The sequence below is a fragment of the Oncorhynchus masou genome, unplaced genomic scaffold, assembly GCF_036934945.1.
Source record: "Oncorhynchus masou masou isolate Uvic2021 unplaced genomic scaffold, UVic_Omas_1.1 unplaced_scaffold_1270, whole genome shotgun sequence".
Lineage (NCBI taxonomy): Eukaryota > Metazoa > Chordata > Actinopteri > Salmoniformes > Salmonidae > Oncorhynchus > Oncorhynchus masou.
The window spans coordinates 16,454-41,632 of record NW_027002532.1 but is presented as its reverse complement, the minus strand read 5'-3'; the positions used below and the strand labels follow the sequence as shown (position 1 = coordinate 41,632).

General features: G+C 48.9%; 1 protein-coding gene across 2 annotated transcripts in view; it reads left to right on the top strand.

Moving 5' to 3' along the window:
• The window catches only part of LOC135530137 (SH2/SH3 adapter protein Nck1-like), a 78,694-nt gene extending 59,929 nt beyond the window's left edge, over nucleotides 1–18,765 (top strand). For both annotated transcript variants that reach the window (XM_064958520.1, XM_064958521.1), the window contains 2 exons: nucleotides 11,275–12,029; nucleotides 18,077–18,765. In XM_064958520.1, coding sequence (XP_064814592.1) covers nucleotides 11,275–12,029; nucleotides 18,077–18,277 — 956 coding nt within the window. In that variant the 3' untranslated portion in view covers nucleotides 18,278–18,765. The remainder of the gene's footprint in view (nucleotides 1–11,274; nucleotides 12,030–18,076) is intronic.
• Nucleotides 18,766–25,179: the final 6,414 nt, after the last annotated feature.

The window sequence follows — 25,179 nt, the reverse complement described above, 5'->3', positions numbered from 1 at the left end:
AGTAGACGGTGGTCCCCAGTAGTAGACGGTGGTCCCCAGTAGTAGACGGTGGTCCCCAGTAGTAGACGGTGGTTCCCTGTAGTAGACGGTGGTCCCCAGTAGTAGACGGTGGTTCCCTGTAGTAGACGGTGGTTCTCTGTAGTAGACGGTGGTTCCCAGTAGTAGACGGTGGTTCCCTGTAGTAGACGGTGGTTCTCTGTAGTAGACGGTGGTCCCCAGTAGTAGACGGTGGTTCTCTGTAGTAGACGGTGGTCCCCAGTAGTAGACGGTGGTCCCCAGTAGTAGACGGTGGTCCCCTGTAGTAGACGGTGGTCCCCTGTAGTAGACGGTGGTCCCCTGTAGTAGACGGTGGTCCCCAGTAGTAGACGGTGGTCCCCAGTAGTAGACGGTGGTCCCCAGTAGTAGACGGTGGTCCCCAGTAGTAGACGGTGGTTCTCTGTAGTAGACGGTGGTTCTCTGTAGTAGACGGTGGTCCCCAGTAGTAGACGGTGGTCCCCAGTAGTAGACGGTGGTTCTCTGTAGTAGACGGTGGTTCTCTGTAGTAGACGGTGGTCCCCAGTAGTAGACGGTGGTCCCCAGTAGTAGACGGTGGTTCTCTGTAGTAGACGGTGGTCCCCAGTAGTAGACGGTGGTTCTCTGTAGTAGACGGTAGTCCCCAGTAGTAGACGGTGGTCCCCAGTAGTAGACGGTGGTCCCCAGTTGTAGACGGTGGTCCCCAGTAGTAGACGGTGGTCCCCAGTAGTAGACGGTGGTCCCCAGTAGTAGACGGTGGTTCTCTGTAGTAGACGGTGGTCCCCAGTAGTAGACGGTGGTTCTCTGTAGTAGACGGTGGTTCTCTGTAGTAGACGGTGGTCCCCAGTAGTAGACGGTGGTTCTCTGTAGTAGACGGTGGTTCTCTGTAGTAGACGGTGGTTCCCTGTAGTAGACGGTGGTTCCCTGTAGTAGACGGTGGTCCCCTGTAGTAGACGGTGGTCCCCAGTAGTAGACGGTGGTCCCCAGTAGTAGACGGTGGTCCCCTGTAGTAGACGGTGGTCCCCAGTAGTAGACGGTGGTTCTCTGTAGTAGACGGTGGTCCCCTGTAGTAGACGGTTGTCCCCTGTAGTAGACGGTGGTTCTCTGTAGTAGACGGTGGTCCCCAGTAGTAGACGGTGGTTCCCAGTAGTAGACGGTGGTTCCCAGTAGTAGACGGTGGTCCCCAGTAGTAGACGGTGGTCCCCAGTAGTAGACGGTGGTCCCCAGTAGTAGACGGTGGTCCCCAGTAGTAGACGGTGGTTCTCTGTAGTAGACGGTGGTTCTCTGTAGTAGACGGTGGTCCCCAGTAGTAGACGGTGGTCCCCAGTAGTAGACGGTGGTTCTCTGTAGTAGACGGTGGTTCCCTGTAGTAGACGGTGGTCCCCAGTAGTAGATGGTGGTCCCCTGTAGTAGACGGTGGTCCCCTGTAGTAGACGGTGGTCCCCTGTAGTAGACGGTGGTCCCCAGTAGTAGACGGTGGTTCTCTGTAGTAGACGGTGGTCCCCAGTAGTAGACGGTGGTCCCCAGTAGTAGACGGTGGTTCTCTGTAGTAGACGGTGGTTCCCTGTAGTAGACGGTGGTCCCCAGTAGTAGACGGTGGTCCCCTGTAGTAGACGGTGGTCCCCTGTAGTAGACGGTGGTCCCCAGTAGTAGACGGTGGTTCTCTGTAGTAGACGGTGGTTCTCTGTAGTAGACGGTGGTTCCCTGTAGTAGACGGTGGTCCCCAGTAGTAGACGGTGGTCCCCAGTAGTAGACGGTGGTTCTCTGTAGTAGACGGTGGTTCTCTGTAGTAGACGGTGGTTCCCTGTAGTAGACGGTGGTCCCCAGTAGTAGACGGTGGTTCTCTGTAGTAGACGGTGGTTCTCTGTAGTAGACGGTGGTTCTCTGTAGTAGACGGTGGTCCCCAGTAGTAGACGGTGGTTCTCTGTAGTAGACGGTGGTCCCCTGTAGTAGACGGTGGTTCTCTGTAGTAGACGGTGGTCCCCAGTAGTAGACGGTGGTTCCCTGTAGTAGACGGTGGTCCCCAGTAGTAGACGGTGGTTCCCAGTAGTAGACGGTGGTCCCCAGTAGTAGACGGTGGTCCCCAGTAGTAGACGGTGGTCCCCAGTAGTAGACGGTGGTCCCCAGTAGTAGACGGTGGTCCCCTGTAGTAGACGGTGGTTCTCTGTAGTAGACGGTGGTTCCCTGTAGTAGACGGTGGTCCCCAGTAGTAGACGGTGGTCCCCAGTAGTAGACGGTGGTTCCCAGTAGTAGACGGTGGTTCTCTGTAGTAGACGGTGGTTCCCTGTAGTAGACGGTGGTCCCCAGTAGTAGACGGTGGTCCCCAGTAGTAGACGGTGGTTCCCAGTAGTAGACGGTGGTTCTCTGTAGTAGACGGTGGTTCCCTGTAGTAGACGGTGGTCCCCAGTAGTAGACGGTGGTCCCCAGTAGTAGATGGTGGTCCCCTGTAGTAGACGGTGGTTCCCTGTAGTAGACGGTGGTTCTCTGTAGGAGACGGTGGTTCTCTGTAGTAGACGGTGGTCCCCAGTAGTAGACGGTGGTTCTCTGTAGGAGACGGTGGTTCTCTGTAGTAGACGGTGGTCACCTGTAGTAGACGGTGGTCCCTAGTAGTAGACGGTGGTTCTCTGTAGTAGACGGTGGTCCCCAGTAGTAGACGGTGGTCCCCTGTAGTAGACGGTGGTCCCCAGTAGTAGACGGTGGTCCCCAGTAGTAGACGGTGGTCCCCAGTAGTAGACGGTGGTCTACTACTGGGATGTTCAAAGTTTCTGATATTTTTTATAACCCAACCCTGATCTGTACTTCTCCACAACTTTGTCCCTGCCATGTTTGGAGAGCTCCTTGGTCTTCATGGTGACACTTGCTTGGTGGTGCCCCTTGCTTAGTGCTGTTGCAGACTCTGGGGCCTTTCAGAACAGGTGTGTATATATACTTAGATTGCACACAGGTGGACTTTATTTAACCAATTATGTTACTTATGAAGGTAATTGGTTGCACCAGATCTTATTCAGGGGATTCATAGTAAAGGAGCTGAATACAAATGCATGCCCCACTTTTCCTTTTTTTTTTTTTTTTTTTTTTTTTTTTTTGAAAAGTATATATTTTTTTCATTTCACCAATTTGGACTATTTTGTGTATGTCCATTACATGAAATCCAAATCCATTTAAATTACAGGTTGTAATGCAACACAATGGGAGAAATGCCAAGGCTGATGAATACTTCTGCAAGGTGTCTGTTTCTCAAACTAGACACTCTAACGTACTTGTTCTCTTGCTCAGTTGTGCACCGAGGCCTCTCCCACTTTCTATCCTGGTTAGAGCCAGTTTGCGCTGTTTTTCAAACTCGACACTCTAACGTACTTGTTCTCTTGCTCAGTTGTGCACCGAGGCCTCTCCCACTTTCTATCCTGGTTAGAGCCAGTTTGCGCTGTTTTTCAAACTCGACACTCTAACGTACTTGTCCTCTTGCTCAGTTGTGCACCGAGGCCTCTCCCACTTTCTATCCTGGTTAGAGCCAGTTTGCGCTGTTTCTCAAACTCGACACTCTAACTTACTTGTCCTCTTGCTCAGTTGTGCACCGAGGCCTCTCCCACTTTCTATCCTGGTTAGAGCCAGTTTGCGCTGTTTCTTAAACTAGACACTCTAACGTACTTGTTCTCTTGCTCAGTTGTGCACCGAGGCCTCTCCCACTTTCTATCCTGGTTAGAGCCAGTTTGCGCTGTTTCTCAAACTAGACACTCTAACGTACTTGTTCTCTTGCTCAGTTGTGCACCGAGGCCTCTCCCACTTTCTATCCTGGTTAGAGCCAGTTTGCGCTGTTTCACAAACTAGACACTCTAATGTATTTGTCCTCTTGCTCAGTTGTGCACAGAGGCCTCTCCCACTTTCTATCCTGGTTAGAGCCAGTTTGCGCTGTTTCACAAACTAGACACTCTAACGTACTTGTCCTCTTGCTCAGTTGTGCACCGAGGCCTCTCCCACTTTCTATCCTGGTTAGAGCCAGTTTGCGCTGTTTCACAAACTAGACACTCTAACGTACTTGTTCTCTTGCTCAGTTGTGCACCGAGGCCTCTCCCACTTTCTATCCTGGTTAGAGCCAGTTTGCGCTGTTCTGTGAAGGGATCTTCAGTTTCTTGGCAATTTCTCGCATTAAATCGTCTGTTATTTTTCTGAGAAATGAAGGCTGACGAGTTTCAGACGGAAGGTCTTTGTTTCGGGACAGAAACAAGGACATTTCTAAGTGACCCCAAACTTTTGAATGGTGGTGTGTGTGTGTGTGATGGGATTTTTAGACATTATAGACAGGCACAGCAGCAGGAAGACACTGTTATTACAGGAATCATGAGGATGATGCACTTTGCTGTTTAACAAATGCATGGTTCTATCCGCCCCGAAAATGACGGTTTTATTTAGGTGACCAGGGAGAATGTGCAGCTCACACCAGTGCAACCATTATCACACAGCCAAGTCAAAGGGTCACAACATGGTCACAGTCTGGAGCAATATGCAGCTCACACCAGTGCAACCATTATCACACAGCCAAGTCAAAGGGTCACAACATGGTCACAGTCTGGAACAATGTGCAGCTCACACCAGTGCAACCATTATCACACAGCCAAGTCAAAGGGTCACAACATGGTCACAGTCTGGAGCAATGTGCAGCTCACACCAGTGCAACCATTATCACACAGCCAAGTCAAAGGGTCACAACATGGTCACAGTCTGGAGCAATGTGCAGCTCACACCAGTGCAACCATTATCACACAGCCAAGTCAAAGGGTCACAGTCTGGAACAATGTGCAGCTCACACCAGTGCAACCATTATCACACAGCCAAGTCAAAGGGTCACAACATGGTCACAGTCTGGAACAATGTGCAGCTCACACCAGTGCAACCATTATCACACAGCCAAGTCAAAGGGTCACAACATGGTCACAGTCTGGAGCAATGTGCAGCTCACACCAGTACAACCATTATCACACAGCCAAGTCAAATGGTCACAACATGGGACTAAATGGTCACAGTCTGGAGCAATGTGCAGCTCACACCAGTACAACCATTATCACACAGCCAAGTCAAATGGTCACAACATGGGACTAAATGGTCAAAGTCTGGAGCAATGTGCAGGAAATGACCTTTAAAACTGCCAAACTAGACTTAGTTTACACTTCCAATTAACTGGGGAAGGTGAAACTAATAAACTGTCTACCAAATCTATTCATTTTAAAATGTTGATTACTTGCCATTTTCAGTCACCTGGTGATAAGACATGATACTTACTTAGACTTTTTTGCTAGCATGTTTTCGTGGTCTCTGGGTCAACCGGTTTGTGTGGGCAGCTGCCCCTGGGAAAGAAAAGTTTAAAAAATGAACTGCCCTAGATACCTCCTCTTATCTTCCACTAAGCTCATCTTCCTATCACACCAGAGGATGCAAACCACCATTCACCTCCATAACTACCTGATAGTAGCATGGCAGGGAGTGTGTGTGTGTGTGTGTGTGTGTGTGTGTGTGTGTGTGTGTGTGTGTGTGTGTGTGTGTGTGTGTGTGTGTGTGTGTGTGTGTGGGACTGAGCATCCAGCCAGGCAAATACAGCATTTAGTCTCTGCTTCCATGCTGTTTTAATGCAAAGTGGTTGTTTTGAATAGTGGAGGAAGAGGGAGTCAATTCCCTTGATGCTCAGTGTGATAACACTATTTTCACCTTGTAGAAACAAAAGTTTTATATAAAACCAAGTTCTATATATGACACCCTAAACAGCAAATTTACACTGTTATACAAGCTGTACACTCACTACTTTACATTGTAGCAAAGTGTCCTTTCTTCAGTGTTGTCAACATGAAAAGATATACTCAAATATTTACAAAAGTGTGAGGGGTGTACTCACTTTTGTGATATACTGTATGACACCCTAAAGATCCAATATTAAACCAAGTTCTATATTTGACACCCTAAAGACCCAATATTAAACCAAGATCTATATATGACACCCTAAAGATCCAATATTAAACCACGTTCTATATATGACACCCTAAAGATCCAATATTAAACCAAGTTCTATATATGACACCCTAAAGATCCAATATTAAACCAAGTTCTATATATGACACCCTAAAGATCCAATATTAAACCAAGTTCTATATATGACACCCTAAAGACCCAATATAAACCAAGATCTATATATGACACCCTAAAGATCCAATATTAAACCACGTTCTATATATGACACCCTAAAGATCCAATATTAAACCAAGTTCTATATATGACACCCTAAAGATCTAATATTAAACCAAGTTATATATATGACACCCTAAAGATCCAATATTAAACCAAGTTCTATATATGACACCCTAAAGATCCACTATAAACCAAGTTCTATATATGACACCCTAAATGTCTGAGGCATTTCTAGGACAGTGAGGAAGGCAAGGTCAGAGCTTCACACACTGAATGATACACCATTTGACAGCTTCTGAGATTAAAAAATAAATGTAGTCCTGCTTTGTGGCATTTCGCGAAGGCTCAATGTTATGTTGGTCGCACTATACGTTTTTGTTGTGTAGATGTGGTTGTCCATGTTTGATAGAGCCATTGGATGTCTTTCAGTGATGTTCCTACCGGCGGATTCATTGCTAAATATACAAGCAGACACATTTGGTCCTGTGTTTGAAAGACGACAACTTTGGTTGGGCGGTGCTTCGTGCTCCGGCCTTGCCCCTCCCCCAAGGCAGCCTTTTTTTTAAAGGAGGTGGACAGTAACAGTCCATTGGACAAAACTCGAAGAACTGACCAGACTCAACGGCTTCAAGTGATTTCTCTCATCAACACGAATTTGACTATGGCGCATCTATTAGCTACATGGTGACATTCAACCATACATGTTTCAACCTGAATATAGCGAAGAGGATTCAAAACAAAGAGTTGAATTTAGCTGAAGTTAGAAGCTCAACCGATGAAGCCTCAGCCGATGTCAGCACTAAGAGGTCAGATGACAAATACGGTACCTAGCTCAGTAAGTTATTTTTCCTGTAAGCCACCTAGCTAACTTTTGTTTATCTACTGAAACCCATATTGTGTATTGCTGACTGACATACAGTGGGGGAGAAATCAAATAATTTTTCTGTTTGCTAACTTAGCTAGCTAGCTAACCAACTACCAGTAACCATATCTATGACTAAAAATATAAGAGGTTTTACAATCAGAGATCTTTTGTATCTCGATTGTAAATACCTCTTTTATAACTGTAGCTATAAAAAATATTTGCCTGAGCATGCCTGATAGACATGGCTATAGGTAGATGCTGTCTGCCTACATACTCATTTGTATGTTCTGGCTACTGTGCAATGGTTGAGGGTTATGCCATATTGCTTCCTATTAGGCTAGATATTTGTCTTATTGTAATCCCTTTGCCTGTGCACATTTATGCATGTTCAACTAGTCCCTAATGTTAAAGTTAAGCTGGCACGGTTCAACTGTTGTTCAAACTGTACAATAGAGTATAGTTTTTGTCTTCCAGACTATACCTTGTGGTGCCTGGGCTTCTTCCTGCAATGGATTCTAGATACTGAAACATAATTTCTTTGCCTGCTGTGTGTCATTGTAGCAGAACTGTTTCCCTCTAGACGGATTAGACATTATGCTGGATTTCAAGCAGATGACTCATGAGGAGCTGAATGGCAGTTTGATCATGACAACACTCCTCCCACAGCTGTGCAAGTATATCGTGAACTTAGTGTGCTCCTTTGTGAATGGCAGTTTCATCATGACCACCTCTCCCATCATCTGCTGATCACCAGTTATCTTAGCCACAGACTGTTACACCAGTTAGTGTGATTTAATCACATATTGTTGGTGTCCATTACTGGAAGTTAAATGGTAGGTACTGTTTGTTGTAGCATAGAGTCTTCAACCAACCTTAGCGATGCCGTCTTCGTCCTCGATTCGGGGAAACAGGAGTCTCACAAAACGTCTGTGTTCAGTTGCAGGGCATCAGTTTGAATTTAGAAAATGCTCCGTTATTAAAATAAACACATTTTTTGCTCCAGTATTGTATCCAACAAGGTGTGCGCCGCCATTGTGTCTATTTCAAGTCTTCTCACTCATTGATTGAAACATGTCTCTGTCATCATAACATGCAGCACTTTGGAGTCTCAATCAATGAGAGAAGACTTGAAATAGACAAGATTTCTGAAAAACTCTTTGGGTAAATTACATTATCTGGTGTAACAATCTGAAGCGACATTTCTCTGCACTTGTGTGTCTCTACACCTGAGACGCACTCGAACACACTGAACTACACTGTTCATAATATATATGTTTTACTTTTACCATATACAATGATTGTTGAATACCCAGTTCTCTTGAGTTAGCATTAAATAGTGTACACTCCCCTGTATTTTAGAATTGGACATATTAACAAACATTATATGGCTGTCAATGTCTAGCATCTGTTTGATACTACAGAGCCCTGTACAGTTTATATAAATATCTTCTGGGAATTGTTAAGGGCTGATACATTTCAAAGATTGATAGAAATTATCCATATTTATTTGATGGTTGTTCTCCAACCCTGTTCCTGGACAGTGACCCTCCTCTAGGTTTTAACTCCAACCCTGTTCCTGGAGAGACAGGGTTGGAGTCAACAAATGTCTCACCAAGGTGTGTGTGTGTGTGTGTGTGTGTGTGTGTGTGTGTGTGTGTGTGTGTGTGTGTGTATTGGTAAGACGGGGAGGTCAGAGCTCGCCTGGTCTGCCAAGACATTCCTATCTGGTAACACCATTTTCACCGCGGGCCCTGCCAAAGATCAGCTCAGCCTCCCTGGCTACTAGGGTGTAACGCGCCTGGCTAGGCTACATGAGGTAGAGCTGGCTAGGCTACACGAGGTAGAGCTGGCTAGGCTACACGAAGTAGAGCTGGCTAGGCTACACGAGGTAGAGCTGGCTAGGCTACACGAGGTAGAGGCCAGGGGTCGGGCAGCTAGTAAGCTCCAGTCTGGGCAGAGAGGCTGGATGTAGAACCACTAGACTGGGCACTAGGGGAAAATCGATAGTTATTTTTTACGATATATTTTGTTGTATCGTTTTGCTGGATGGCTGTACCTGCACCAAAACTCCAGTATGTTTTCTTCATAGCTTGTTCTCCTTTTCTTTTCTTTTTTGAATAGGGAGCCAATTTCTTTTAGCTCTTCTACTTCCATGACTGAGCTAAACTAGTTTCCTCATGGCTCTCTCTGGTCCTTTGCAGCAGACACGTGGTGCTCTTAGCAATTCAGAAATCATACAACATAGTGATATGTCCATGGTATCGCACGAGACAAGTAAACCAGAGATCAAAAGTAACAGTCAGTATCTGGTGTGGCCAACAGCTGCATTACGTACTGCAGTGCATCTCCTCCTCATGGACTGCACCAGATGTGCCAGTTATTGCTGTGAGATGTTACCCCCCTCTTCCACCAAGGCACCTGCAAGTTCCCAGACCTTTCAGGATGGAATGGCCCTAGCCCTCACCCTCCGATTCACCAGGTCCCAGACGTACTCAATGGGATTGAGATCCGGGCTCTTTGCTGGCCATGGCAGAACACTGACATAGTAAGACAATATCTATGAGTGGTGATGGCCCCTGGTAAAATAGACTGTCGACATGGGTTATAATCTATAGTAAGTGATGCCTTTTCAACATGGCTCCTCATGTTTTTGTTTTGAGCCCTGACCCCTCCAGAAAGATACTGTTGTTAGATTGCTGACTGTGGTAAACAGTAGGCCACAGATTCTTAATTCCCACCCTCAGTTTTAGTCACAACCCGGCTCGTGGGATGTGATAAAGAGTTCTAATAGGACCAGGGCACAAATAATAATCAATAATTTTGCTCTTTATTTAGCCATCTTACATATAAAATGTTATTTGTTCATCGAAAATGGTGAATGACTCACCACAGGTTTATGAGAAGGGCTTGAAAAGATGCACATAACTCTGCAGCGTTGTATTGGAGAGAGTCTCAGTCTTAAATCATTTCCCACACAGTCTGGGCCTGTATTTAGTTTTCATGCTAATGATGGCCGAGAATCCACTCTCACATAGGTACGTGGTTGCAATTGGCATCAGTGTCTTAACAGCACAATTTGCCAAGGCAGGATACTCTGAGCGCAGCCCAATCCAGAAATCTGGCAGTGGCCTCTGATTAAATTACATTTTCACAGAACCGCTTGTTTCGATGAGGCTGTCTTGTTTAGATATCGGTATGTGGACTGGAGGCAGGGCATGAAAGGGATAACGAATCCAGTAGTTTGTGTCATCCTTCTCGGGAAAATAGCTGCTTAATTGGGCCTATTCATCTCTCCCAGTCTTCCCCAACCAGATTTCCAGACTTCTCGAAGACAAGGTCTCATGCACCCTCTCATATAGCGTTCTTGTTTTCCTCCAGAACCACCACTCAGACCCAGGGCTGTTGCCTGGTGGATTTGTGTCCTCCGTCCACCACAGTCTTTAGCAGGGACATGACTGTCAAAATTCAAGGCTGTTTTCCTAGCCTCTTGAAGAATAGAGCTAGCTAGCTGGGAAATTAGGCTTTTCCCCAAAGCCTGTTGGCAAGACCACTAATACGTACTCCCCAAAGGCTCAACACGCTCCTAGTTCCTGTTTTAATCCCTAAATGGGTGGTTACTCACTCTGTGGCAGTATCTCCTTTTCAGAAAGATCCATCACTGAGTTTTTCTCCTTTGTTTTAGTTAGCTAGACTAACTAGACCAGCTAGACTAACTAGACCAGCTAGACTAACTAGACCAGCTAGACTAACTACACTAACTATACCAGCTAGACTAGCTAGACCAACTGGACTAAATAGCCTAACTAGCCTAGCTCGACCAGCTTGACTAACTAGACTAACTTTAGCTTAGCTTGTTTACCTATCTAATGGGGGCGTAGCAAATTTATGAGGAAGCGTAGGGGGTGTTGCGCATGCTAATAGCGCGCATACTGTATGAGAACCAATCAAACAGTCTGTCTGATTTGAAATAACCTCCCCTTTTACAAGCCTGAGATACCAGACCAGTAAACCAGAGGCCACCAATATAGAGATTGTTCAGCCTGGCTAGCTACTCCACGTACTGAGGGGAAACACTGGCATATAGCATTTATTGTTATATTACCGATCACACAGGTATCAGAATGACTCTTTATAAGAGCTTAGGGTGTATCTCTCCTAACAGACCATAATGTAACTGTCTGAATAACCTCTCAGTAACAACCTTTCCTGGTGTTTCCCAACAGGCATTGGGAAGGTGAAGCGGAAAACGGGGATGCGTGACACTGCCTCCAACGCAGACGCTGACATGTACTCCGACAACGGCGAGCGCCTGTACGACCTCAACCTGCCGGCGCTCGTCAAGTTCAGCTACACCGCCGAGCGGGAGGACGAGCTCTCGTTGGTCAAGGGCACCCACGTTATCGTCATGGAGAAGTGTAGCGACGGCTGGTGGCGTGGGGGGTACCAGGGGCGTTCCGGGTGGTTCCCCTCCAACTACGTGACAGAGGACGCAGACGGGACAGCGGGGGGAGGAGGTTTGGGAGACCCGGCAGGGTCGCTGACTGAGAAGCTAGCAGCAGTGGTTCACAGTGTGTCTAACGGGAACCGGGTACTCCATACGGTGCAGGCGCTGTACCCTTTCAGCTCGGGGAACGACGAGGAGCTCAACTTTGAGAAGGGAGAGGTGATGGAGGTGGTAGAGAAACCAGACAACGACCCTGAGTGGTGGAAGTGCCGTAAAGCAGATGGACAGCTGGGACTAGTGCCTAAGAACTACGTCACTGTGCTGCCTCCCCAGCAGGACTCTACTACCCAGAATGCCTCACTGGGCCCCGCGGGGCCGCCCACGCCCGACTGTGACTACATCTCTCCAGCCACGGTGGGGAGGTTTGCTGGGAAGCCATGGTACTATGGCAAGGTGACACGTCATCAGGCAGAGGTGGCTCTCAACCAGAGAGGAGTGGAGGGAGACTTCCTCATCAGAGACTCTGAGTCATCGGTGAGTCCTGACTGCTATCTATAACTCCATCTATACAGCCGTCTGTAGAGAGCTATACAGCCATCTATAGAGCTATACTGCCGTGAGCTATACAGCCATCTATAGAGCTATACAGCCATCTATAGAGCTATACAGCCATGAGCTATACAGCCATCTTTAGAGCTATACAGCCATCTATAGAGCTATACAGCCATGAGCTATACAGCCATCTATAGAGCTATACAGCCGTGAGCTATACAGCCATCTGTAGAGAGATATACAGCCATCTATAGAGAGCTATATAGCCATCTGTGGAGAGCTATACAGCCATCTATAGAGAGCTATACAGCCATCTATAGAGAGCTGTACATCCGTCTGTGGAGAGCTATACAGCCGTCTGTAGAGAGCTATATAGCCATCTGTAGAGAGCTATACAGCCGTGAGCTATACAGCCATCTGTAGAGAGCTATACAGCCATATAGAGAGCGACACAGTCATCTGTAGAGCTATACAGCCATCTATAGAGAGCTATACAGCCATCTGTAGAGAACTATACAGCCATCTGTAGAGAGCTATACAGCCATCTATAGAGCTATACAGCCGTGAGCTATACAGCCATCTGTAGGGAGCTATACAACCATCTGTAGAGAACTATACAACCATCTGTAGAGAACTATACAACCATCTGTAGAGAGCTATACAGCCATCTGTAGAGAGCTATATATACAGCCATCTGTAGAGAGCTATATATACAGCCATCTGTAGAGAGCTATATATACAGCCATCTGTAGAGAGCTATATATACAGCCATCTGTAGAGAGCTATATGTACAGCCATCTGTAGAGAGCTATATGTACAGCCATCTGTAGAGAGCTATATATACAGCCATCTGTAGAGAGCTATATATACAGCCATCTGTAGAGAGCTATATATACAGCCATCTGTAGAGAGCTATATATACAGCCATCTGTAGAGAGCTATATATACAGCCATCTGTAGAGAGCTATATATACAGCCATCTGTAGAGAGCTATATATACAGCCATCTGTAGAGAGCTATACAGCCATCTGTGGAGAGCTATACAGCCATCTGTAGAGAGCTATACAGCCGTGAGCTATACAGCCATCTGTAGAGAGCTATACAGCCATATAGAGAGCGACACAGTCATCTGTAGAGCTATACAGCCATCTATAGAGAGCTATACAGCCATCTGTAGAGAACTATACAGCCATCTGTAGAGAGCTATACAGCCATCTGTAGAGAGCTATACAGCCATCTATAGAGCTATACAGCCGTGAGCTATACAGCCATCTGTAGGGAGCTATACAACCATCTGTAGAGAACTATACAACCATCTGTAGAGAACTATACAACCATCTGTAGAGAGCTATACAGCCATCTGTAGAGAGCTATATATACAGCCATCTGTAGAGAGCTATATATACAGCCATCTGTAGAGAGCTATATATACAGCCATCTGTAGAGAGCTATATATACAGCCATCTGTAGAGAGCTATATATACAGCCATCTGTAGAGAGCTATATATACAGCCATCTGTAGAGAGCTATATATACAGCCATCTGTAGAGAGCTATATATACAGCCATCTGTAGAGAGCTATATATACAGCCATCTGTAGAGAGCTATATATACAGCCATCTGTAGAGAGCTATATATACAGCCATCTGTAGAGAGCTATATATACAGCCATCTGTAGAGAGCTATACAGCCATCTGTAGAGAGCTATACAGCCATCTATAGAGAGCTATATAGCCATCTGTGGAGAGCTATACAGCCATCTGTGGAGAGCTATACAGCCATCTATAGAGCTATACAGCCGTGAGCTATACAGCCATCTGTAGAGAGCTGTACATCCGTCTGTAGAGAGCTATACAGCCATCTATAGAGAGCTATATAGCCATCTGTAGAGAGCTATACTACCATCTATAGAGAGCTATATAGCCATCTGTAGAGAGCTATACTACCATCTATAGAGAGCTATATAGCCATCTGTGGAGAGCTATACAGCCATCTATAGAGCTATACAGCCGTGAGCTATACAACCATCTGTAGAGAGCTGTACATCCGTCTGTAGAGAGCTATACAGCCATCTATAGAGAGCTATACAGCCATCTGTGGAGAGCTATACAGCCATCTATAGAGAGCTATATAGCCATCTGTGTAGAGCTATACAGCCATCTATAGAGCTATACAGCCGTGAGCTATACAGCCATATGTAGAGAGCTGTACATCCGTCTGTAGAGAGCTATACAGCCATCTATAGAGAGCTATATAGCCATCTGTAGAGAGCTATACTGCCATCTATAGAGAGCTATATAGCCATCTGTGGAGGGCTATACAGCCATCTATAGAGCTATACAGCCGTGAGCTATACAACCATCTGTAGAGAGCTGTACATCCGTCTGTAGAGAGCTATACAGCCATCTATAGAGAGCTATATAGCCATCTGTAGAGAGCTATACAGCCATCTATAGAGAGCTATATAGCCATCTGTGGAGAGCTATACAGCCATCTATAGAGCTATACAGCCATCTATAGAGCTATACAGCCATATAGAGTGACACAGTCATCTGTAGAGCTATACAGCCATCTATAGAGAGCTATACAGCCATCTGTAGAGAACTATACAGCCATCTATAGAGAGCTATACAGCCATCTGTAGAGAGCTATACAGCCATCTATAGAGAGCTATACAGCCATCTGTAGAGAGCTATACAGCCGTGAGCTATACAGCCATCTGTAGAGAGCTATACGACCATCTGTAGAGAGCTATACAACCATCTGTAGAGAGCTATACAGCCATCTGTAAAGAGCTATACAGCCATCTGTAGAGAGCTATACAGCCATCTGTAGAGAGCTATACAGCCGTGAGCTATACAGCCATCTGTAGAGAGCTATACAGCCATATAGAGAGCGACACAGTCATCTGTAGAGCTATACAGCCATCTATAGAGAGCTATACAGCCATCTGTAGAGAACTATACAGCCATCTATAGAGAGCTATACAGCCATCTGTAGAGAGCTATACAGCCATCTATAGAGCTATACAGCCGTGAGCTATACAGCCATCTGTAGAGAGCTGTACATCCGTCTGTAGAGAGCTATACAGCCGTGAGCTATACAGCCATCTGTAGAGAGATTTACAGCCATCTGTAGAGAGCTATACAGACATCTGTAGAGAGCTATACAGACATCTGTAGAGAGCTATACAGCCATCTGTAGAGAGCTATACAGCCATCTGTAGAGAGATATACAGCCATCTGTAGAGAGCTATACAGCCATCTATAGAGAGCTATATAGCCATCTGTGGAGGGCTATACAGCCATCTATAGAGCTATACAGCCGTGAGCTATACAACCATCTGTAGAGAGCTGTACATCCGTCTGTAGAGAGCTATACAGCCATCTATAGAGAGCTATATAGCCATCTGTAGAGAGCTATACAGCCATCTATAGAGAGTTATATAGCCATCTGTGGAAAGCTATACAGCCATCTATAGAGCTATACAGCCGTGAGCTATACAGCCATCTATAGAGCTATACAGCCATATAGAGAGTGACACAGTCATCTGTAGAGCTATACAGCCATCTATAGAGAGCTATACAGCCATCTGTAGAGAACTATACAGCCATCTATAGAGAGCTATACAGCCATCTGTAGAGAGCTATACAGCCATCTGTAGAGAGCTATACAGCCATCTGTAGAGAACTATACAGCCATCTATAGAGAGCTATACAGCCATCTATAGAGAGCTATACAGCCATCTGTAGAGAGCTATACAGCCGTGAGCTATACAGCCATCTGTAGAGAGCTATACGACCATCTGTAGAGAGCTATACAACCATCTGTAGAGAGCTATACAGCCATCTGTAGAGAGCTATACAGCCATCTGTAGAGAGCTATACAGCCATCTGTAGAGAGCTATACAGCCATATAGAGAGCGACACAGTCATCTGTAGAGCTATACAGCCATCTATAGAGAGCTATACAGCCATCTGTAGAGAACTATACAGCCATCTATAGAGAGCTATACAGCCATCTGTAGAGAGCTATACAGCCATCTATAGAGCTATACAGCCGTGAGCTATACAGCCATCTGTAGAGAGCTGTACATCCGTCTGTAGAGAGCTATACAGCCGTGAGCTATACAGCCATCTGTAGAGAGATATACAGCCATCTGTAGAGAGCTATACAGCCATCTGTAGAGAGCTATACAGACATCTGTAGAGAGATATATAGCCATCTGTAGAGAGCTATACAGCCATCTGTAGAGAGCTATACAGCCATCTGTAGAGAGCTATACAGCCATCTGTAGAGAGCTATACAGCCATCTGTAGAGAGCTATACAGCCATCTGTAGAGAGCTATACAGCCATCTGTAGAGAGCTATACAGCCATCTGTAGCTCAGTGTAGACTTCCTCATCAGAGACATTCCACACTCATCTAGAAGGTCTAGAGCAAACAAACGATAGGTCATCTCTTCCATCTGTTTATCTCAACGTTTGTCTCTACGTCTACAGCTCCATTAGTACTCTGTCATGATCCTGACAGTTCAGCCTGTCTGCTGCCATCATTCCTGCATTGTGTTGACCGGAGGTGGTTAGTGTAATGTTGCTGTAGAGCTGTCAGCGGTTAGAGAGGGTGGAGGTATTAGTGGTGACATAAGGACTGTAGGAACAATGTCTCAGAGCTGGGGATTCATTTCATATCGCAGGATGACTAACAACATCCCAGCTGAGCCATGTGTTTTAACTGTCTGCTCAGTTTACAGCTTTTATTGACCCGCTCTCTCCCTCTCTTCTCTCTCTCCCTTCCTTCCCTCTCTCTCTCTTCTCTCTCTCTGTCTCCACCCTCCCTTCTCTCCCTCTTCTCTCTCTTTCTGTCTCTCCCCCCTCCCTCTTCTCTCTGTCTCCACCCTCCCTTCTCTCCCTCTTCCCTCCCTTCCTTCCCTCTCTCCTCTCCCTCTTCTCTCTGTCTCCACCCTCCCTTCTCTCCCTCTTCTCTCCCTCTTCCCTCCCTTCTCTCCCTCTTCCCTCCCTTCCTTCCCTCTCTCCTTTCTGTTTCTCTCTCCCCTCCCTCTTCTCTCTCTCTCCCTCTTCCCTCCCTTCTCTCCCTCTTGCCTCCCTTCTCTCCCTCTTCCCTCCCTTCTCTCCCTCTTCCCTCCCTTCTCGCCCTCTTCCCTCCCTTCCTTCCCTCTCTCCTCTCCCTCTTCTCTCTGTCTCCACCCTCCCTTCTCTCCCTCTTCTCTCTCTTTCTGTTTCTCTCCCCCCTCCCTCGTCTCTCTGTCTCCACCCTCCCTTCTCTCCCTCTTCTCTCTCTTTCTCTCTCCCCCCTCCCTCTTCTCTCTCTCCCTCTTCCCTCCCTTCCTTCCCTCTCTCCCTCTCCCTCTTCCTCCCTTCTCTCCCTCTTCCCTCCCTTCCTTCCCTCTCTCCTCTCCCTCTTCTCTCTGTCTCCACCCTCCCTTCTCTCCCTCTTCTCTCTCTTTCTGTTTCTCTCCCCCCCTCCCTCGTCTCTCTGTCTCCACCCTCCCTTCTCTCCCTCTTCTCTCTCTTTCTCTCTCCCCCCTCCCTCTTCTCTCTCTCCCTCTTCCCTCCCTTCCTTCCCTCTCTCCTCTCCCTCTTCCCTCCCTTCTCTCCCTCTTCCCTCCCTTCCTTCCTTCCCTCTCTCCTCTCCCTCTTCTCTCTGTCTCCACCCTCCCTTCTCTCCCTCTTCTCTCTCTTTCTGTTTCTCTCCCCCCTCCCTCGTCTCTCTCTGTCTCCACCCTCCCTTCTCTCCCTCTTCTCTCTCTTTCTGTTTCTCTCCCCCCTCCCTCTTCTCTCTCTGTCTCTACCCTCCCTTCTCTCCCTCTTCTCTCTCTTTCTGTTTCTCTCCCCCCTCCCTCTTCTCTCTCTCCCTCTTCCCTCCCTTCCTTCCCTCTCTCCTCTCCCTCTTCTCTCTTGCTCTCTGCCTCCCCTCCCTCCCTCTTTCTCTCTCTTTCTGTTTCTCTGTCTCCCCCTCCCTCCCTTCTATCTCTCTCTCCCACCCTTCCCCTGCTTTCCTCCCACCAGCCCAGTGATTTCTCCATCTCTCTGAAGGCCCAGGGGAAGAACAAGCATTTCAAGGTTCAGCTGAAGGATGGTTTGTACTGCATTGGCCAGAGGAAGTTCAGTTCTCTGGAGGACTTGGTGGATCACTACAAGAAGGCTCCCATCTTCACCAGCGAGCAGGGAGACAAGCTCTACCTGGTTAAGGCCCTGGCTGCCTCTTAAACACACTCACACACAGTACATACACTCAGAGACTTCACATCACAAGGACTTCCTATGTGCCGGGAGCCGTGATCATTCCATTAGGAAAGGGGGAGGAAGAGAGAAGTGGAGAGGGAGAAAAGGACATTGGACTCTCCTTTATGTAAATCATCCTATCTTACCCAGATCATGCGTTTACTTCTTCTAGGTCATAATGCCATCTTCTAGATATAGGCTGTTTCTGTTTATAATATATATATATATTCTTTTAAGTTTCTTTTTAAAAAAAAGTGATGTTTTGAACTCAAACAACAAGGAGTCGTAGTAATGAGGCGGTTTGGTCGTTGGTCGACGATCCAGAATGTAGCCTAGCGACACATTTCAACGGACTTGTTGTGTCGATGTCGGTCTTAACTCTTTCAACGTCGTACAACAACTGGTATGTGGTGGACAATAATCCACACTTCTCCTAACTGCTCAACCTAAATAAAAATGATTAAGTTACCAAAGTGTATTGATTGGTGTATTTAATTTCACCCATCATAGTTATTGATACACTATATGTACAGCAGGATGTGGACGCCCCTTCATATTAGTGGATTTGGCTATTTCAGCCACACCCGTTGCTGACAGGTGTATAAAATCGAGCACACAACCATGCAATCTCCATAGACAAACATTGGCAGTAGAATGAAGAGCTCAGTGACTTTCAACATGGCACCGTCAACGTGGCACCGCCAACAAGTCAGTTCATCAAATGTCTGCCCTGCTAGAGCTGCCCCGGTCAACTGTATTAATGAATTAATTCAATGTTATTTTTGTGTCAAATAGCCAATTGGCAACCCATCCCTTATGGGATTAATTGACACATTACAAAAATTCACTGTGGTAATTAAATGATAATTCTTCCGGCGTTCTGCATCACATGTCGAGCGGAAAATAATGTGAGGTAGAAATCAATACATAACAGTAAATAAGGTTATCCAAAACATAATTACAGAGCAGTAAAATACTATACCTACAGTATGTGCTGTTAGTTTGAAGTGGAATTGGCTAGGAGCAACAACGGCTCAGCCGCGACGTGGTAGGCCACACAAGCTCACAGTCCGGGGCCACCAAGCGCGTTTCAATCGTCTGTTCTCGGTTGCAACACTACAGAGTTCCAAACTGCCTCTGGAAGCAACGTCAGCACAAAAACTGTTCATCGGGAGCTTCATGAAATGGTTTTCCATGGTGGAGCAGCCGCTCGCAAGCCGAATATCATCATGCGCAATGCCAAGCGTCAGCTGGAGTGGTGTAAAGCTCACCGCCATTGGACTCTGGAGCAGTGAAAACACGTTCTCTGGAGTGATGAACACACTACACCAATCTGGTAGTCTAATGGATGAATCTGGGTTTGGCGGATGTCAGGACAACGCTACCTCCCTGCATGCATAGTGCCAACTGTAAAGTTTGGTGGAGGAGGAATAATGGTCTGGGGCTGTTTTTCATGGTTCGGGGTAGGGCCCTTAGTTCCAGTGAAGGGAAATCTTAACGTTACAGCATACAATGACATTCTAGATGATTCTGTGCTTCCAACTTTATGACTACAGTTGGGGGAAGGCCCTTTCCTGTTTCAGCATGACAATGCCCCCGTGTTGTTGGAGGATGATTTGGGTTACGGGGGGAAGGCCCTTTCCTGTTTCAGCATGACAATGCCCCCGTGTTGTTGGAGGATGATTTGGAGGAGAGGAGGGAACAGGAGAGGAGAGCATTTGTTTCTGGAGCTCTGCTCTCCTCTCTGTTCTGTCTAGTTGAGGTCAGACATTAAGGGTTCAGTGAGATACCTAGCCAGCCAACAGCAGTGATATGGTCGGGGGGTTCAGTGAGATTCCTAGCCAGCCAACAGCAGTGATATGGTCGAGGGTTCAGTGAGATACCTAGCCAGCCAACAGCAGTCATATGGTCGGCGGTTCAGTGAGACCTAGCCAGCCAACAGCAGTGATATGGTCGAGGGTTCAGTGAGATTCCTAGCCAGCCAACAGCAGTCATATGGTCGGTCGGGGGTTCAGTGAGATACCTAGCCAGCCAACAGCAGTGATATGGTCGAGGGGTTCAGTGAGATACCTAGCCAGCCAACAGCAGTGATATGGTCGAGGGTTCAGTGAGATTCCTAGCCAGCCAACAGCAGTGATATGGTCGGGGGTTCAGTGAGATTACTAGCCAGCCAACAGCAGTGATATGGTCGGGGGTTCAGTGAGATTACTAGCCAGCCAACAGCAGTCATATGGTCGGGGGTTCAGTGAGATTACTAGCCAGCCAACAGCAGTGATATGGTCGGGGGTTCAGTGAGATTCCTAGCCAGCCAACAGCAGTGATATGGTCGGGGGGTTCAGTGAGATTACTAGCCAGCCAACAGCAGTGATATGGTCGGGGGGTTCAGTGAGACCTAGCCAGCCAACAGCAGTGATATGGTCGGGGGTTCAGTGAGAATCCTAGCCAGCCAACAGCAGTGATATGGTCGGGGGTTCAGTGAGATACCTAGCCAGCCAACAGCAGTGATATGGTCGGGGGGTTCAGTGAGATACCTAGCCAGCCAACAGCAGTGATATGGTCGGGGGTTCAGTGAGATTCCTAGCCAGCCAACAGCAGTGATATGGTCGGGGGTTCAGTGAGATACCTAGCCAGCCAACAGCAGTGATATGGTCGGGGGGTTCAGTGAGATTCCTAGCCAGCCAACAGCAGTCATATGGTCGGGGTTCAGTGAGACCTAGCCAGCCAACAGCAGTGATATGGTCGGGGGGTTCAGTGAGATACCTAGCCAGCCAACAGCAGTGATATGGTCGGGGCTTCAGTGAGATTACTAGCCAGCCAACAGCAGTGATATGGTCGGGGGGTTCAGTGAGATTCCTAGCCAGCCAACAGCAGTCATATGGCCGGGGGTTCAGTGAAATACCTAGCCAGCCAACAGCAGTCATATGGCCGGGGGTTCAGTGAAATACCTAGCCAGCCAACAGCAGTGATATGGTCGGGGGGTTCAGTGAGATACCTAGCCAGCCAACAGCAGTGATATGGTCGGGGGGTTCAGTGAGATTCCTAGCCAGCCAACAGCAGTGATATGGTCGGGGGGTTCAGTGAGATTCCTAGCCAGCCAACAGCAGTGATATGATCGAGGGTTCAATGAGATACCTAGCCAGCCAACAGCAGTGATATGGTCGGGGGGTTCAGTGAGATACCTAGCCAGCCAACAGCAGTGATATGGTCGGGGGTTCAGTGAGATACCTAGCCAGCCAACAGCAGTGATATGGTCGGGGGGTTCAGTGAGATACCTAGCCAGCCAACAGCAGTGATATGGTCGGGGGTTCAGTGAGATACCTAGCCAGCCAAAAGCAGTCATATGGTCGGGGGTTTAGTGAGCTACCCAGCCAGCCAACAACGGTAAAGATTCAGAAGGCTGGTTCCTGGTTGAGGCTGCAATGGCGTGATGATGTCTTCTCCAGCTGGGGTGAGTTGGACCGGACAGAGGGAAGATGAATGGGGAATTCCGAGGAGAGGAGGAATGGAAAATGACCCAATAAAACAAAGAGCAGAAAGAATAAAGAGCTGGAGAGGATGGAAGGGAACAGGAGGAGGGAACGGAACTGAAGGGAACAGGAGGAGGGAACGTGAGAGGAGAGGAGGGAACAAGAGAGGAGAGGAGGGAACAAGAGAGGAGAGGAGGGAACAAGAGAGGAGAGGAGGGAACAAGAGAGGAGAGGAGGGAACAAGAGAGGAGAGGAGGGAACGAGAGAGGAGAGGAGGGAACGAGAGAGGAGAGGAGGGAACGAGAGAGGAGAGGAGGGAACGAGAGAGGAGAGGAGAGGAGGGAACGAGAGAAGAGCGGAGAGGAGGGAACGAGCGGAGAGGAGGGAACGAGCGGAGAGGAGGGAACGAGCGGAGAGGAGGGAACGAGCGGAGAGGAGGGAACGAGCGGAGAGGAGGGAACGAGCGGAGAGGAGGGAACGAGCGGAGAGGAGGGAACGAGAGAGGAGAGGCGGGGAGGGAAGGAGAGGGGAGAGGAGGGAACGAGAGAGGAGAGGAGGGAACGAGAGAGGAGAGGAGGGAACGAGAGAGGAGAGGAGGGAACGAGAGAGGAGAGGAGGGAACGAGAGAGGAGAGGAGGGAACGAGAGAGGAGAGGAGAGGAGGGAACGAGAGAGGAGAGGCGAGGAGGGAACGAGAGAGGAGAGGCGAGGAGGGAACGAGAGAGGAGAGGCGAGGAGGGAACGAGAGGGGAGAGGAGGGAACGAGAGGGGAGAGGGGGGAACGGGAGAGGAGAGGGGGAACGGGAGGGGAGAGGGGGAACGAGAGGGGAGAGGAGGGAACGAGAGGGGAGAGGAGGGAACGAGAGGGGAGAGGAGGGAACGAGAGAGGAGAGGAGGGAACGAGAGGAGAGGAGGGACCGAGAGGAGAGGAGGGACCAAGAGAGGAGAGGAGAGGAGGGACCAAGAGAGGAGAGGAGGGGAGGGAACAAGAGAGGAGGGAATAAGAGAGGAGATGATGGAACAAGAGAGGAGAGGAGGGAACAAGAGAGGAGAAGGGGGAACGAGAGGAGAGGAGGGAACAAGAGGGTAGAGGAGGGAACAAGAGGGTAGAGGAGGGAACAAGAGAGGAGGGAACGAGAGGAGAGGAGGGAACAAGAGAGGAGAGGAGGGAACAAGAGAGGAGAGGAGGGAAGAGGAGAGGAGGGAACAAGAGAGGAAAGGAGGGAACAAGAGAGGAGAGGGGCGAACAAGAGGGGAGAGGAGGGAACGGGAGGGGAGCGAACAAGAGAGGAGAGGAGGGAACGAGAGAGAGGGGGGATCAAGAGGGGAGAGGGGGGAACAAGAGGGGAGAGGAGGGACCGGGAGGGGAGAGGGGGGAACAAGAGGGGAGAGGAGGGAACAAGAGAGGAGAGGAGGGAACAAGAGAGGAGAGGAGGGAACAAGAGGGGAGAGGAGGGAACAAGAGGGGAGAGGAGGGAACAAGAGGGGAGAGGAGGGAACAAGAGGGGAGATGATTGAACAAGAGAGGAGATGATTGAACAAGAGAGGAGAGGAGGGAACAAGAGAGGAGAGGATGGAACGAGGGGAGAGGATGGAACGAGGGGAGAGGATGGAACGAGGGGAGAGGAGGGAACGAGAGGAGAGGAGGGAACGAGAGGAGAGGAGGGAACGAGAGGAGAGGAGGGAACGAGAGGAGAGGAGGGAACGAGAGGAGAGGAGGGAACGAGAGGAGAGGAGGGAACAAGAGAGGAGAGGAGGGAACAAGAGAGGAGAGGAGGGAACAAGAGAGGAGAGGAGGGAACAAGAGAGGAGAGGAGGGAACAAGAGAGGAGAGGAGGGAACAAGAGGGGACTGAACGGGAGGGGAGAGGGGGGAACAAGAGGGGAGAGGAGGGAACAAGAGGGGAGAGGAGGGAACAAGAGGGGAGAGGAGGGAACAGGAGGGGAGAGGGGGGAACAAGAGGGGAGAGGAGGGAACAGGAGGGGAGAGGGGGGAACAAGAGAGGAGAGGAGGGAACAAGAGAGGAGAGGAGGGAACAAGAGAGGAGAGGAGGGAACGGGAGGGGAGAGGAGGGAACGGGAGGGGAGAGGAGGGAACGGGAGGGGAGAGGAGGGAACAAGAGGGGAGAGGAGGGAACAAGAGAGGAGAGGAGGGAACAAGAGGGGACTGAACGGGAGGGGAGAGGGGGAACAAGAGGGGAGAGGAGGGAACAAGAGGGGAGAGGAGGGAACAAGAGGGGAGAGGAGGGAACAGGAGGGGAGAGGGGGAACAAGAGGGGAGAGGAGGGAACAGGAGGGGAGAGGAGGGAACAAGAGAGGAGAGGAGGGAACAAGAGAGGAGAGGAGGGAACAAGAGAGGAGAGGAGGGAACGGGAGGGGAGAGGAGGGAACGGGAGGGGAGAGGAGGGAACAAGAGGGGAGAGGAGGGAACAAGAGAGGAGAGGGGGAACAAGAGAGGAGAGGAGGGAACAAGAGGGGACTGAACGGGAGGGGAGAGGAGGGAACAAGAGAGGAGAGGAGGGAACAAGAGAGGAGAGGAGAGAACAAGAGAGGAGAGGAGGGAACAAGAGAGGAGAGGAGGGAACAAGAGAGGAGAGGAGAGAACAAGAGAGGAGAGGAGGGAACAAGAGAGGAGAGGAGGGAACAAGAGAGGAGAGGAGGGAACAAGAGGGGACTGAACGGGAGGGGAGAGGGGGGAACAAGAGGGGAGAGGAGGGAACAAGAGGGGAGAGGAGGGAACAAGAGGGGAGAGGAGGGAACAAGAGGGGAGAGGAGGGAACAAGAGAGGAGAGGAGGGAACAAGAGGGGACTGAACGGGAGGGGAGAGGAGGGAACAAGAGAGGAGAGGAGGGAACAAGAGAGGAGAGGAGAGAACAAGAGAGGAGAGGAGGGAACAAGAGAGGAGAGGAGGGAACAAGAGAGGAGAGGAGAGAACAAGAGAGGAGAGGAGGGAACAAGAGAGGAGAGGAGGGAACAAGAGAGGAGAGGAGGGAACAAGAGGGGACTGAACGGGAGGGGAGAGGGGGAACAAGAGGGGAGAGGAGGGAACAAGAGGGGAGAGGAGGGAACAAGAGGGGAGAGGAGGGAACAGGAGGGGAGAGGGGGAACAAGAGGGGAGAGGAGGGAACAGGAGGGGAGAGGGGGAACAAGAGAGGAGAGGAGGGAACAAGAGAGGAGAGGAGGGAACAAGAGAGGAGAGGAGGGAACGGGAGGGGAGAGGAGGGAACGGGAGGGGAGAGGAGGGAACAAGAGGGGAGAGGAGGGAACAAGAGAGGAGAGGGGGGAACAAGAGAGGAGAGGAGGGAACAAGAGGGGACTGAACGGGAGGGGAGAGGGGGGAACAAGAGGGGAGAGGAGGGAACAAGAGGGGAGAGGAGGGAACAAGAGGGGAGAGGAGGGAACAGGAGGGGAGAGGGGGGAAC